The 16,433-nt window shown below is 38.2% G+C and overlaps 1 protein-coding gene across 2 annotated transcripts in view; it reads left to right on the forward strand.

Moving 5' to 3' along the window:
- VEZT (vezatin, adherens junctions transmembrane protein) overlaps positions 1 to 16,433 on the forward strand; it is a 63,239-nt gene that overhangs the window by 8,933 nt on the left and 37,873 nt on the right. For both annotated transcript variants that reach the window (XM_086610922.1, XM_086610923.1), the window contains exons 2-3: positions 7,371 to 7,505; positions 14,822 to 14,911. In XM_086610922.1, coding sequence (XP_086467048.1) covers positions 7,371 to 7,505; positions 14,822 to 14,911 — 225 coding nt within the window. The remainder of the gene's footprint in view (positions 1 to 7,370; positions 7,506 to 14,821; positions 14,912 to 16,433) is intronic.

Consider the following 16,433-nt stretch of genomic DNA (forward strand, 5'->3'; position numbering starts at 1 on the left):
TTTAAATACTGTTGCTTGGAAAGTCTTATTAATGGGTGCGTGTAAATCGATGTGCAATAATTCTTTCAAGCAGTATCTTTCTAAAAGCCTTTAGCAATCTGTCATCCTCGTCTCCCTCCCCCCGGTTAGAAAGCCACATTAGTCAGGAGAAATCGCACAGTCTTGGGAAGTTTCAAACTGCGTCTGCTGATGCCGTCAGGAAAATGCTACTGTGCGGGGGCGCAGGTGCAATTACACTGACGGCTGCTTCTCATCCTCGGCTCGGGTCATCCTGGAGGGACAAGCGGAAAGAAACGGGGAGACGGGCGAGGTTCTCTCAGGTGCATGGGAGCAGTACCGAAGAGAAAAATGGAACACCCTTTTCCAGGAGACTAAGATCGCGCTGTCTGTGAGTGTTAGTTAGCTCAGCTTCTTCAAATCTGTGTTTTGGGGTGAGGGGAGATTTCAATACTGTTTCTTTTGTTCTGAATTTAGACACCTGCTCAGCAAATCTTAGCCTTTGCTGTCACTGTGGTAGAAATGTTTAATCTTTTGTTTTAAAAAAAGATAATTCATAACTTGTTGTTATTTTGAAGATGGTTTAAGCTCCCACAGTGTTTTTGTCATATTGGAAACTTCAGCTTTGGAATAACGTATCCATGTTTTAAGAAGAGATCTTTAAACCTCTTATTTTGTGCAATGGCATTAGATATTACTTTTAATCTGCTCCGTTAGCTATGGTTGGAAACTAGAGCAACGGTTTGCTAGGTAGTAAATTTTATCATAGGAAGGAACATTGGGTGTGGGAAGCCCCTGTCTCTAATGGAGAAATCCTGAGTCATTTACTTCATGATGCATCAGCAAAAATAATTAGGGTGTGGCTTTGATTTTCAGACGCTATTGTAACAATGTCTTGATCTGATTTGTGATTGCAGAGATTTTTCTCTGAATACACACAAAATGCCTCACATAGTAAAGTGCAATATCTGTGCTTTCAAGACTGCGGTAGATGTAAGTATTTGAGGAGATACCTATCAAAAGTAAGCTCTTTTCCAAAGCTAGAGTTCTCTACTATAACAACCTTTCCCTCACATAGCAGTAGGCAATGTTATATATGTTTGATTATCTTTTAGTATTTGGCTTGGTTTTGATTTTTTTTTTGTATTTATTTTTACTGTAGGCTTAGAGTTGCAAATATGTTTAGTCTTCAGTTTAGGTGATGTGTTTTTCCCACCGAGTCAGTGCTGTATGGCAAGCGGCATGAAAATAAGCATTGGGAAAGCGTTAAAAAACAAAACTAATTTAGTGGATTGTTCTTTAATCCTGCTTAATATATCTTGGGTTTAGAATGAGACTCAACCACTTTCAACAATGAAAAAAGTAGAGTTGTAATTAAACACCTGTATTTGAGTGAAATGATTTTTAGTAGTATGGATCTAAAATAAATATGCTCAGGGAGTTATAAATGAGGAGGAAAGGGTTTTCTTTCTTGATTCTGGAATCAGGAACTTGTATAAACTTATACTTTACTGTACTATAAATGTCTAGTTACGATTGAATGGCTTTGCAGTGTGACTGACTATAGGGAATTAGAAAAGTCATAGAAAAGTGTTTTTTTTGTTGTCAGCCCCTGCGGAGTTCCCGGAAAACCCTAATTCTTAAAATTTTCAAATAGTATATTCCCACTCAGTACATTGACTTTCTGACTACGTTGCTTCACTTATTAACAAGATTTTCTGTGTCTTATTTGTACGAAGTGCACCAAAGAATAATGGCATTTTGTCTTCTGTCTGTCCTGGAACTGTTTTCCATTTCCAGCACACGTTTTGGGCAAGTAGCGTAATAAATGATGCCCTGGCTGTAAATGTAATGCCTGTCTCTTGTACCTAGATGGTCTCAGAAAGTGATTTGAAAGATGAAGAAACTTAGAAGAAACTTCAGCAATAAATACAGCATATTGCTGAAAAACCCTGTTTTGAAAACCCTGTTTTGGTATCCTTACTTACTTTATTTACCATCAGTAACTGACAGTATGATGGAAACATTACAATAACATGAATTATTACAGGTTTTTTTCTTCCCTACTTTGTAAACGATTCATTACCATGTCATTCTACCAGAGATAACTAGAAATAAACAAACAAATCTGACTGTCAAACATGAGTAATAGTAAGAATAGTATTATTCATGTTTGACAGTCAGGTTCATTTTTTTATCTAAGTTGAGAGTGATTGAAAGTAAAGATTCAAAAATACGTGGAAGTAGATTCCTCTAGAATAATATGATGCTCTATTGGTAGGAAGATGAGATTTTATATTTTAAATTTTCTTTTCATGCCATCCACTGAAACAACCTTGCTGTTCCTTTATCTCACATTCTAACATAAAAACTTTCTCTCAGGTCTGAATTGTTTTTGTTTTTTTTTAAATTACAACCTATTAGTACTTGCAAGGATAAACTTTCTGATATGTCTTAAACTTCTTAAACTAAAACTGTGGTATCTATAAGTGTTCAAGGCCAGGTTGGACGAGGCTTTGAGCAACCTGGTGTAGTAGAGGGTGTCCCTGCCCATGGCAGGGGGGTTGGAACTAGATAATCTTTGAGGTCTCTTCCAACCCAAACCATTCTATGATTCTATAATTCTATAATATATGCAGAAATGTAAAATGAGTTGCACTTTTTTTTTTTTTAACATTGGACTGGTTTTTTTATATTATCATGACATTTGCAGATGAAAACAGCTGAGCCTGACAATGCTGATGAATGACAGCATGAATAGAAACCAAGGAACTTTTCTCACAGTCAGAAGCGCATGTTCAAGAATATGTGCGTATCTGTGATGTTTTTTATGGGAAAGAAGGCATTTAGGAGTGAGAGGTTTGGGTAAGGATGTAAGCTAGAAATTCAGAGCTATAATTTGTGGGACATCAGACACATTATGAGATTTAATTATTGTTTTTAAAGCTTTGTGAAGATGAAAAATGCTTTGTAAGTGTTAAGTATAATACTTCTGTCTCCTGTATTGAAACAAGCATTATATAGAATAGGCTATTTTAATGGTATTGCAATTATGTAGTTACGTAGTAATATTCTGATTCTTTGATAATATTGGAACTTTTGTGTGAATGTTCATGTACATAAAATCTACCCTTCAACTTTTTAAAATTCCTTTACTAGATTTTCTAGCCATTACTTACTTATGTCATGGGAGAAGTTTGCTATAGACTGTTGGAGACATCTTCAATGAGTTATACAGACCACACAGCTTTACAAGTGACAGGCCTGTCAGTATCATTTAAAGTTAGACAGTATCTAGGACATGAAATATAATAAATAAACAAATAGTGTCTGGTTTTTTGTTAGCATAGGCTAATATATGTATGCCATCAGTGATATTTCTGATGGAAGCGGAGTCTAATCTTCAAATTTTCTGAGCAAAATGTAAAGCTGAGTGTGCTACACAAGAGACCTCACTCTTAATGGAAGAATTTTATGATCATTAAGGTTCTTAATAACCTGATTTCACAAGGGCCTTAACCCACTACCTATTTAGTGCTTTCTTTGCCCACATTTTACATGCTTCTAATGGATTCAGAAAGGGGAACAGTGGTGGTTTTACTTAGAGTATATGAGATTTTAGTCACAGTGTAGTTCTTGGTCATTTAATAAAAAAAATGAGGTTTTCCAATGTGCACTTAAGTTCCACTAATGATCTTTTAGAAAAGAGTGGGAAAGAGAAGGCATGTGGAGTGAGAGAAATCATGTGGAGTGAGAAAAATCCTCCTCCGAGGAGGAGGATTGGCGTAGCCTGACTACTCTGAGAAACTGAAAGAGGAGAACCCTTATCTATTTGAAGGAATATATGATAAACATTCAAGTTAGCTTTTATTCAGTTATTATTTGCTAACTCAGTAGTCAGCAAACTGATTTCCAGTCGAGCAGTGATAAAAAATTGTAAATCTACCCCTAATGAGACCCTGTAAAGCCTTTGAAATGTTAATCAGAAGGAATTTATGTAAAACTAGTAAGGTGCCTGTATTCTACCTTGATAATAAGAACAAATAAAATTATTCGTCCTAGCCAGGGGCTAAAGTTTTCTTAACTTTTGGAGAGATGCTATATTTTTTACTATTTCTGTCAAGCACAAAATGTACTAATTGCAGTTAGATGGAAGGTTTTGATGTTGCCAAATACCCAGAAAGAGAGAAGAATTGGGCATTGTTTCATCTATGCAATATTTCACTTACTAAATGTAGCAGTCAGGATTTTAGCTAATTCTCTCTCTGTCTTCAGTAGACAGAGTCTCTGCCTCTCTCTCTGCCTTAACTTCGTCCATTTTTGTGAGTAAATAGAACCCATCTAAACAGCATTAGTCCATTTTTCTTGTTCCGCTTTTAGAAAATTATCTCATCATGGACCACAAAGTGAGGTGCACCCTGAGATACTTGTGGAAAATCTCCTTGGTATATTTGGGTTCTTTTGTCAGCTCTCTTTATGTAGATGAGTACCAATAAACTACAGGAATAGTCATGTGTCAAATGATGACTGGCCATGCTTGTGACAAGTATGATCAAGATGATGGTCAAGACGATGGACAGGTCTGCCAAGAGTCTAGATACGATTTCCTTGGAGTCTTGCCTGGAGTGAGTGTCAAAACTGTGATTTTTTTTAATAAAACATTCTCTGATCATCCACTGTTTTGTCTGTGCATCTCTGTCTAAATGGGGAAAATTCTGGCTGGTCCTGCCTGAAACCTCCATGCTACCCTAAAGCCTCTTGTGTGGGGGTGCTCGAGTTGTTCCAGGTGTGCTGCCAGTGTGCAGCCTGGTTCTGTATGGAAGTAATTTTAAGAAGACATGGTTGTGCATATCCATTCATATTCCAAGTTTTGTCCTGAAGTTATTAAGGGAATTTAACAGTGTCTATTTTGTTTTCTTTTCCGTTTTAATTAAGTAATTCTGGTAAGGTAGCATGTTGTACCTTCTTTCCAGCCAGTCCAGAACAGCACGTTGTTTAGTTAGAGTTAGATGCATTTGAAAAAGTACTCAACCCTGGAGGAAGGGTACTTGGAAAAAAAGATAGGATTGAGTTGTCACACTAGAAAAATTCTTGCAAGGAAATGAGTCACTAACCTATCCTAGCATTTTGCACAGTCATTGTCATTGTGGGTGAGGGTGATTGTCTGTACCTGTGAGTTGGTACAAATGTTTGAGTTTCAGGTAATGACTGGACAGTAAATCTATTGTGAGTAACTCAAGCAGACCGTGCAAAAGTATGAATTTGCATCCTTTAAATAGATAAGTGATCAAAATAGCTCCTTGGTGATGGGGTTAAGAAAATCCCTAGAAGTGACAAGTTAATTTGTTCAGCTGGTGTGAATGATTGCTTCCAAGTTTTATCATATGGCAAGCAGTCGTCTGAGATTTGGCCATGGTGGTACATGGTCATAGTAGATGAGCCGCCTTCGCAACTTGCACCACCAAGTTAATGGTAGTTAATGTAATAATTTGTAGTAGGTGTTCTTTTGGTGGTTGTTTCAGCAGACCTCCACAACTGTGCATTATTTACTGTAAAGTTTTTACTTTATATTTACAGTATTTTTGTTATCTCATTGATAGTATGTTGTAATTCTTAAAATGGTTGGTGTTCTTCATATGCAGTTAGCAAACTGCATATGGCCAGCGTTTGCATGCTCGTGTGGGATGTTGATAAAATTTTTCAGAGGTTGAAATGAATCCCTAACTAACTAGACTATTTAAGACCTATTGCTGAAAGGTTTTCTTAAAAACAAAGTCTCTTCACATGTCCTGAGAAAAACTGGAGTTAGCATAAATATCCTTTTCGTTAAGTCTATCCTAGATACTGCCATATATGTGGTTGTAAACAGAAAAAAAAGTTAAGTAAATCTAGATATTTGATGCAGATGATCACAAGAAATTTCAGAAGTCTATATAGATAAATATCTAAACATGTAAAAACCCATTCTCTGGTGATCAGAATTCATACTTTCTCTAAAAAGTTTTATTAAGGACATTTTTTAAATGAGTAGTTTTGCCAGCAGCTTAAAGTGCTGTGATACTCCTTTGCCAGAAGTGCTAGTGCCATCCTTGGAGAGAGCAGAAGTCCTTTTCTAATTTGTTTTTCCATTTCTGTAAAACGTTCTGTAGGTACCTAATCAGGTTATGCTGAAGCTTCATTTATTGGAGTTTGAAAATCGCTCTAGTTTTAAAGTTTATTTCAGTAGAAGTGGTTCAAAGTATAATCTATTTAATTTTTATAAACTTTAGGAAGACAGTGTCATTAAGTGTTCTGGAGTCACATAATAATATTTTAAAATGTATTACCAAATACATAATTTATTTATTGAAAACACATAAGTTATAGGCTAAAGAACCCTATCAGGTAACCTCAAAAAAATATTGCTGTGGGAACAGTCGATTGGTTGCGTGCTTTTTTCTCATCACATTGTTTTGTATGTTGACTGACTTGCAGCTTCTTTCATTATGGCCAGGATAAAACTTAAGGGAGATATTTAAAGCAAAATTTTGGCTTCTTAACTATTAACTATGTTGGGTTTTTTCCTGTTGCATAGAATTACAGAATGGTTTGGGTTGGAAGGGACCTTTAAAGATCATCTAGTCCAACCCCCCTGCCATGGGCAGGAACATCTTCTGCTATATCAGGTTGCTCAAAGGCCCATCCAGCCTGACCTTGAACATCTGCAGCTTCTCTAGGCAACCTGTTCCAGTGTCTTACCACCCTCATTGTAAAAAAATTATTCCTTATATCTAACCTAAATCTGTCCTCTTTCAGTTTAAAGCTGTTACCCCTTTTCCTGTCACTATAGGCCCTGGTAAAAAGTCCATCTCTGTCTTCCTTATAAGCCTCCTTTAATTATTGAAAGGCCTCAGTAGGGTCTCTCCAGAGCCTTCTGTTCTCCAGGCTGAACAACCACGACTCTGTCAGCCTGTCTTCATAGGAGAGGTGCTCCAGCCCACGGATGACCGTCATGGTGATCCCACCATGGTGATCCCTTCACCGACAGCTCCGTGTCCTTCTTATGTTGGGAACTCCAGAGCTGAATGCAATACTCCAGGTGAGGTCTCACCAGAGAGGAGTAAAGGAGGAGAATCACTTCCCTTGACCTGCTGGCCATGCTTCTTTTGATGCAGCCCAGGATATGGCTGGCTTTCTGGGCTGTGAGCGCACGTTGCCAGCTCATGTTCAGTTTTTCATGCACCAGTACCCCCAAGTCCTTCTCTGCAGGGCTGTTCTCAATTTATACATTGCTGGTTGTGCGGTTGCTATATTCACAGTTGTGTTTTGTGGGAAACAGGGAGTGGTTTTTAACATTGTTTTTTTCTCATACTTCTTTTTTAACTCTCTTTCAGAATTCCCCACTCTACCAATATCTGCAGGATTTGGGACACACAGATTTTGAAGTATGTTCATCTGTGTCGCAGAAGGCAGAGCAATGTGCAGCAGCAGAAAGCCAAAGAGAGCGGACTGTGCACACTGCCCAGAAAGTGAGTGCTCTCCGGTTCCTGAGTATTTATCTTCTCAAAAGAGAACGGCATTGCTTCACAAATAGGCAAAATCAGAGGGGATAAACATAAATCTCTTACTATTTAAATTAAAAAAAAGTAAAAAAACCCCAAACAAAAAAACTCCAACTGATTGTCATATCTTGTCTGAAAATGTGTTTGGAAATGCGTGGTTTGCCAGCATAGTTTCGAATGTTTCTTTGCACTTATATAGGCTAGGGAGGCAAGAGACTTTGATCATGAATTTTTCGAGTGTTGTAAGTTATCTTATTTACTGGATATTATGTTAGCTTAGCATGACTTTCTGGGAATAAAACCTGTAATTTTCTGGAACAGAATATTTATAGATCCCAGCCCTTCTCAGGCATTCATTTGCTAAATATCACTTACTCTGAGACAAAACATATTAAGAAAGAGGATTTCTGGGAAGTATACATACAGTAACCAGTATGAATGAAGATAGTAGAACTGTGCTTAGATTATGGCAATTTTCTAACAGTAACACCTGACAAGGATCATCAACTGATTAGCTCAGACTTGTTATTCCTCTATTGTTTTAAGTAAAGGCTTGTGGATTTTTTTAAAACGTTTTGATATTAAAGTTATGCTTGAGAATTTTACCATTTAATACCTACTAAGGACTACACATTTTTTGTTTTCCTTGTTAAAAATAAATAGTATTTTACTGTTATTGGTAGCTTACAAGCAATGTGACTCAGATGAGGAGCTGTAGTGTAGGTTAGGAAATCCCTCTTTTGAGGAAGCTAATGTAGGCATCTCTTTGCAACCAGTATATTGAAAATTCAGTAATTGGTCTGTCTTCTCCTTAACACCTAGATGGAGCATGCAAAGAGCAATTATTTTTCTACCTACCTCTTTCACTTCCACAGTGAAGGGTTCTATTTTCAGTGGACATACTCCAACTATGTGCTAAGCCAAGAGGAAAAAGAGGCCTCCGTGCAGACTTCTCTGTCCTGGCCACTGCCAGCTAAGGTGGGCAGAACCTCGCAACTAGGAACCCAAACCAAGCATTCGTGGGTTGATGCGTTGCCTCTGAAGAATTATAATTTCTTTCTCCTCTCTCTCCACCATCTAAGGTAGCTTTCATCTTTTTGCACCTTAGCTCATCTGATAATTGGCTGCTGTGGCTTTTAACCTTCCACTGGAGCTCAGTTTTCCTGTTGTTCATTCCTGCTTTATACCTCTTCAGCCACCTTCAAATCAGAGGTTCACAACCCCTTTCCACCTGTTTGTAACCTCTACTGCTTCCCTGCTCCACAATGTTCCACCCTCTCAGTTAGCTGGCAGTGAACTAGGGAGAGCATTCTGGTTTTCCCAAACACAGGCAATATGATGTGAATGGCCCTGAGATCTCAAGAAGATCTTTCTGCATTTTTGGTGGATGGAGGATCATAGAGCAAATAAGGAGAGCTGATGCCTTTCTTAGGATCTTTTCTCAAATAATGCCATCTTGACATATATCCGGTACTCAGTTCTCAGATGCTTCCAGGAATTAGCCAAGTAATAGTCACAGTTAGTTAGGCTTTATTTCAACAGAATTTTTTCAGTTTCGTATATGTCCTTCTTGTTCCTTCTTTGTTTTAGGTCAGTAGTATTTTTTTTCTTGTGGGATTTTTAATCTGTTTTACTTTATGTAGGATCTTAGGTGGGGTAGGATTTGGATGTGTAGGAACTGGTGTGGATAACATCAGTCAGTTTTTTTTCTGATCCAAGGGAAGAATATGTGGGTTTTGAAATGTTTACAATAGTATGGTGTACTTGCAAGGACTGACATGCACTGTCTTTGAAGTGGAAATTTAGACATTGCAGTGTGAAGCTTATTCATCTAGCAGTATTCAGAGAAGTGTTGGTGGGTCATATTTTCATACAACAACATTCGTTTCTATACACTCTGTGTATAGACACACACTCATTAGTCCGTTTGAAAAGGCAGGATAATAAAACATGAAACCTTTTGCTTTGGTTTTCAGTCCTGTTGGGCACTTATCTTCATGGATAGATTGGTCATAGTTTGTATTTACCTGTTGGGCAGGTGCACTGTGCACTTTTCTTCCTAGCCTTCATCGCCAGTTTCTGAGACCTGTAGTCCTACAGAAGTGTGCCATGTCTCCCTTCTCTGATGCCCCCCTTTCTGATCAAAGATGACCATGTAAGTGAGATGCAGGGTGCGTATCCGTTGAGCAGACCAGTAAGTACCACTGCGTGCGCAGCACATGGATTAGACAGAGCCTGTAAAACTAATAATACTGTAATAAGAATCCTCAAGTTTAGTAGTTTTCAGCTGCATTCTTGTAGAGTTTACAGCTTTTCAAATAGTTCAGCAATCATGTAGAAAAAAATACGAAGAAGTTTCATACAGAACTCCAGTCTTGTGTGCTGAGGATCTGTGAGCCCAATACACAGAACTAACTGAGAGGAGGAGGAGTGACTCTTGCAGTGTCTCCATGTTGCTTCTTTGACTGGTTTCTCTAATGTGAGATTGCTGTAAATGTAATGAATGAATTGATATCTAGTTACTGTTGATGTGAATATCTATTACATTTGTAATAATGATTACTTCTATCAATGGTCACAAGACAAGGCTGAATTTAATTCAGGGTTTAACTCACAATTTTTTATACTTTAATTTAAATTACTTTTAAAAGTATTCATGGAAATATTAGGTCCACTACCCTTACTTTTCAGAATTGTCAGCTGGCACTCACCCTAATCCTTAAGAAACCACCCGAAAGTGTATTTTCCCTTTAAAGATATTGACCGTTTTGTGGTACATTTACATTGAAGATACCTATTCTGGCTTAGTGCAGGAAGATTTTAATTAAACCATTGTTAATTGAAAATTAGTGTGACATATTTCATGGTCTGATTATCTTTTCATTACTATGTAGTAGTGCATGGACTATCGCTTGTTAGCTGCATTATTTTATTTTGCATAATTACTTTTATGGAAGTCAGTAAAGCAGTATGATCCTGTGTTCAGGTATATAATTTCCACCAATTTAATACAAAAGTGCTGTGGGGTTAAGAACCTCAAAAGTATTGAGATATGCTGCTTACAAAAGCCTCAAGTATTCAGTTTTTTCCCTTCCCCTCAAGTGTTTTACACTTAATTTTGTTGTGTTGGGAGCAAGTCCTCCAGCATTGAGTCAAATGTAGAAGTAATTCATCATGATTTGCAACTTGAAGGGAGTGGGTGTGTGACAATGGACTGTCCATTTCTTACAAATACTAGGATGACACTCACATTGTCTCATCTCTGTCTAGACAAGGATATGTGGTAGAAATATGGAAGAAACCTGTGCGTAATTTCTAGTGATAAAATGTCACAGGTTCTTCCTGCTGCTGTTCCGGTTCCAGTTTGGGAATATTAACACTTTTTTTTTTGTAATGTGATGTCAGAAAGTCTGTTCTTGTCATTTGATTTTGGTGTCCCATTTTGGTAGGGTGTCTCACAAGGAAAGATGAAGAGGGAGCGGCAGCTGGCCACACATTTAAAGTAGACAGTTTAGGAGGATCTGAGGCTTTGTGTAACTTTTGTATGACATACAGACAAATCATTTACATTCCCATCCCATTATTTCCTCGTTTTTACATGAGACTCTTATCACTTCCCTTCTCTTAGCCTTCACTGGCCTGGCCTACTGAAATTAAAAAATGTCTGGGAAACAAATGATTTCTGAGTTCTGAATATGTACCTACCCACAGTCCTAGTATAAAATGATCTTAGTTGAGGCTTTGTGTAATGTAGAATATGATCACAGGGAGTAGATGATGTTCCATGCTGAGTGATGCCTAGTATGTGTGCATCATTTTCCTTCTGTTCTGAAAAGCAAGTTTGCGAATGCCCTGAACACTTTATTAAAATAAAAACAGAAAAGCTGCAGTATTGCTTTGTCTTTGAGTTGAGATTGTTTACTTCTCTTGTATTCAGTCAAGTAGGAACCCTGTGCAGATGCAATCCGGTGACATGTAGCAAGATTTTGGCAAAGTGAAGATCTAATTTGGGATCTAGTTCAGGGACTGAAAAAACAAATTGGGGGGGGGGGCGGGAAGAGGTTCCTAGTGACTGATACAAACGTTGCTACTGTGTCTTGCTGTCATTCCAAGCAGCGTATCTGGTTGAGACTTAAGGCAAGGCAGAGGCTTCTGCTGAACTTGAAGCATGTCTTAAATAGTTCTCCGTTTGTGTGGTTTTGGTGGATTTTTTAAATCGGAATGTGGTCTTAATGAATATTGAGCTAAAAAGCTGTAAAGGTGCTTCAAGGTTGTGTTCTGAGGGCTGATGAAATGCCAAGCTCCCATCTGAGGGAGCACAGACATGTGATTTAGCACAGTAATTATAGGTACGGTGTTCCTGGCTGTGCCAGTCTGGAGGAAGTTAACAGCTAAAGTTCTGGTCTCATGATCACTTGATACTCAAAAGCACTGTTTGCAAGAGCTCCTAGACCTGTTTCTGGAATTAAATGCTGTTTGGGTAATTCTGGTTGATCTTTAAGGAAAGTATTTCTTCCCATTTACATTTTTTCTTTCTCAGTCATTTTCCTCCACTGCTGTGCCTATCTGAATGTTTAAATTGATTATACTGTCACACTTTATCCCATCTTAGATGTGATAATATTTCATCACTAGAACACGGCTGATGCTGGAGGCAGCTACTGAGGATTGTGTTGGGGCTAGCCCTTGGTAGCTGTGCAGGTGACCTGATGTGGAAAGGCAGAGGAACCAGTCCTTTGCCTTTGTCTAGGGCTCCCACCCACTTAACGCTAGTTCTGGGTGGCTGGAAGGTATTTAATATGTAGCATTATCTTCTTTCTGAAGTGCACAGAATTGAAAGGTGCCAATGTGAGTGAGGATATTTTATATACTTGCTAGTTTGCCATTTCAAGTTCATCCTGTACAAAAGAGAAATAGTCCTTAGAATTTTATTTTAGATTCAAATGAATGTACCTAAAATGTGCATGTCCTATGCTATTTTTTTTAAATGTTAGGAGTTATACATCTTTGTTATTCAATTTACAGAGAGTTTGACTGAGTGGTATTCCGAAGTTGTAAGAAGAATATGGCAACATGACCTGACTTGTGTGTTGATGAAAGTTGTTTTACTTGTCAGTAACACCCCCAATGGGAATGCAGACTGAGACACTGTTCCAAGGATCTGAATAATTTAATGTGTTACTGTACTTTACTGGGTCACAGCCCAAGACAGTGGCCTGTCATGTTTTGTGTTTTCAAGCACTGACATGCCTGTTGAGTGTTTATGCAAGCTCAGCTTTTTAGTTTCAAACTAAATCACAGAAAATAAACCAAAAGATTACTTAAGTAGCACACTAATATGGGGTTTTTTTTCAGTGATTCCACCGTCTAGTTTAGTCAGCTGGTAGCAGTTTAAAATTATCCTTGGTGTAGGTTTAAATGTTCATGATAAAACCCAAAGACTTATGAAGGTTAAGCAGTTGAAAATGGGAGGCTCCAAGAGGCATAATTTTAAATAGTAAATGGACAATTCTTTCTGTACTCTGCTTTCAAAGTACAGAGAAAAGTACTTCTGAATGAAGTATCTTTCTGCAACTCAAATGCAGAGCAAGGACCTTTGTTTATTTAATCTCGATTTTCTACAAATTCCTAACTGGAAAATTTTGTTTTATTTTGCATCACTTTACAAGAAACTTGGAGGATAATCTAGTGCTGCAGTTTGTGACACTATTCTCCTCTTCCAATTTATGTCAGTGCCCTTCAGCAACATCAAAGTACAATCACTTGGGTTTATTCCGTAGTCTAAGAAGTGTGGATTGCTGGGATAGCTCCTCCTAATGAGCCATGATGATGTCTGTGTATCAGGAGGGGCTATCGTTATGAAATCTCTATTATTGATTTGTCTCTCCGCTGACCTAAAAACACTTCCTTTTGGCATAGGTCTGCAATTCTAACTGTACACAGAAAGATGAGATATATGTAACAAAAAACTTGAGTTAGGTTACCCAAATGGACGCCAAAGTAAGTTATTTCAAAAATGGTTGAAGCATAAGGGCTTTAGGGTGACAGTTTCTCGTGTTACTCAAAGCTGTTCTGCCCCGCTTGCTGCATCAAACATGTGTCACACTGCCTTTCAGAGGGCTGTCGGGCTGATCACAGCACTAACCACAGAGCTCCAAGCTCCTGTTGCTTGGTTTTACTCTTCTATTTCCCACCTTATAGTTGTGGGGGGAAAAAAAAAAAAGGGAGAAACGAAAGAAGCTGATTTAATGCAGACAGCCTTTATACTAAGCCATTATAATCTAGGGGGGTTTTATTTTTGTTTTGAAAGACTATGCCACAAAATGTAAGTGCTCCACAATTAATTTTTCTTTGCTTACATTTCTTTTGATTGTATTACATGTCAGCAGTCTGAAGATAAAGAGGTAGGGCCTCAGAATTTGTGAAATACATGTAAGTAAATATTTTGAAAAATACTTTCTGTCAGCTTAGTCTGAGGAAAGTAGATACGCAGTGTGTGTCAAAAACTCCATGTTATTTTTTTTCATTGAGTGGCTGCAGAGTGAAGCAAAATCATGCATCTATTTAATGATAATCTTTCACGCATTGTATTTTAGGAAGATACATGAGTAAAATGTATGATGACGGAGAGGGAGTCCCTCTAATTAGTGGCGTTCGAAGTTATGTTTGCAACTCAGATGAAAGTGTGGATTTAGGTTGCATGTGAAGCAGCATGGAGACAAAGTGCCTGAAAGCTCACACGGATTGGGACAGGAAGTTTCTGGACAGTTCCTCTTCTTACAGTCACTCTTCTCTGTCTCAGTTCACAACTCCTCCAGAGCTTTGACTTCAAGCTGTGGTGGTCTACCAAGGAGAGGTTGTTCCTCTCCTGATCTTTTACTTTTGTTCAGTCCCTGTCAGCCATTTAACTTCACTGCTTGCTTTTATCCTCAAGGAGAGAGAAAGCCTTTCATATCGATGCAGTAGCTGCCAACTTGAGATCAAACTAATACTAGCTGTAGTTATTTTTAACAGTACAACATAACAATTCATTATGCTCTAAATAGGTGGGGTTACCGAAAGCTTTATTTCACACTCCTGTGTACAGGCAAACTGACGGGAAGCAGATGTTCCCTTAGCGTACTCTGAAGTTAGGCCAGACACAGTAAGCGAAACTTCCTTACAGGTACTTGGATCTAAGTTAATAAGAAAAGCAAATGCAGAAATAAAGGAGTTGTCTCTTGTTATTTATTTTTGGCTTTGTTTTTTTTTTTTTTAATTGGAGTAATTTCTGTTCCCTTCAGCAAAGCATCCTGTCAAAACTAGTTGAGTTCTTTAGAAGTTGGTTTCCTTTTCCACAGTATAAGAAAAACGATGACATACTTCACCGACTGGTAAGTAATCACTTTTTTTTTTTTTTTTCATTTCCATTCCTAATCCGCAAGTCTTCCTTTCCTCTCTGCCTCGTCCTCTGAGCACCATCTTTGGTCTGTGTTGTTGGTTTTGCTAAGAGTTTTACTTATTCTTCAGATAATATTCTGATTTTCAGAGTTACTGTGCCAGGCAAATTGGGCACACAAGAACAGGAACAATATCAGTAGCCAGGTTGAAGATGTTCAAAATGTGGAAGAGAAATTAAAATAAAATGTATGAGAAATTAAAGAAATTCTTGACAGCTGAAAGGAGTTAACCTACGGTGTAGCTGCCTACTTCAGCAGAAGGCAGTGTGGAGATATTGACTGAGAAAGTCCATATGTTGCAGCCTAGTGCCTTGCAGACACAGCTCAAGACAGAAGGCTCTAGAGCTTCATCTGAGTGTTGCTTCACCTTCTGCTTCAGCTTGTTAGCTCAGGCGTAGCACTACCACAGTGCAGCCGTACTATCCTTGGACCCATCCTGGCCTGTCTGATGTCCACGGTGCTTCTGCATTTGGGAAAAGCGAAGCAAACTAAGACACCTCCATTATAGTGCTTCAGAACAGTGTTACGCGTTAAGAGCAGATGACATCTGTGTAGTGGTCTGGCTGTAGGGAGAGGCAAGAACAGTTCTCTGTACTACCTATGTTCTCTTGTCTCAGCAGTTCAGAAGCAGGTTGGGTATCCATCTGCCTCACCAGAAGTTGTATTCTTCTACTCCTGGAGCCTGCAGGAACTTTTAGGTTAACTTATAGTTAAAAATAGTTTTATGCTGCCTTTACACCTGTTCTCTGCAGCACCACTTTCTAGCCAGTTCAGTCTCTAGGCTGGGCTTGTCTGAGATCTGTTTTAACTTGCACTCAACTGCTTCAGGTTCCTAGTCTGGCTTACAAATGTCACATTAGTCAAATGGTTCCAGAATATAAAAGTTGGAATTTAGATTTTTTTTTTCTACTGTGATGTTGGGATGATATCTTCAAATGTAGCTTCAAAAAAAAAAAAAAAAAAAAAGTGTTGAGCAACATGAGAAGTTAGGGGTTTCCATCTCTCAGAGACTTCTACCGAATCCAATTGCTCTCTCTTCTCCATTATCTCAAGAGGACGAAATTTCCTCGGAAACCTCTCTTTAGTGATCTTTGGTTGTCTTTTTTTTTTTCTCCCTCTTCCTCTATGAATCGAAAGTACTATTTTAACAGCTTTTTTTAACTGTACTTTCTTGAGATGGAGACATAGTCAAAGAATATGGAAAACATGTTTCTCGTTCTGCTATATAGTAGTAGCAGTGCTATAGTAGGGTACTGTTATCCTGTCAAGTCTGACACAGGATGCATCAGAGGCGGGCAGAGTTTCCCTTTGCATGCAGTCCTGAAACAAATGTTTTCCATTAAAAGCAGTATGCAGGTTATCTCAAGTGACATCAATGTAAGGAATTAAACTTTTGACTAGCTGTCTTACGGTTTCATAAAGAATCTAATTCTGTCAGTGACAGAACTGAACAGGT

This window comes from Tauraco erythrolophus, chromosome 4, assembly GCF_009769465.1.
Source record: "Tauraco erythrolophus isolate bTauEry1 chromosome 4, bTauEry1.pri, whole genome shotgun sequence".
In the NCBI taxonomy this organism is placed as follows: Eukaryota; Metazoa; Chordata; class Aves; order Musophagiformes; family Musophagidae; genus Tauraco; species Tauraco erythrolophus.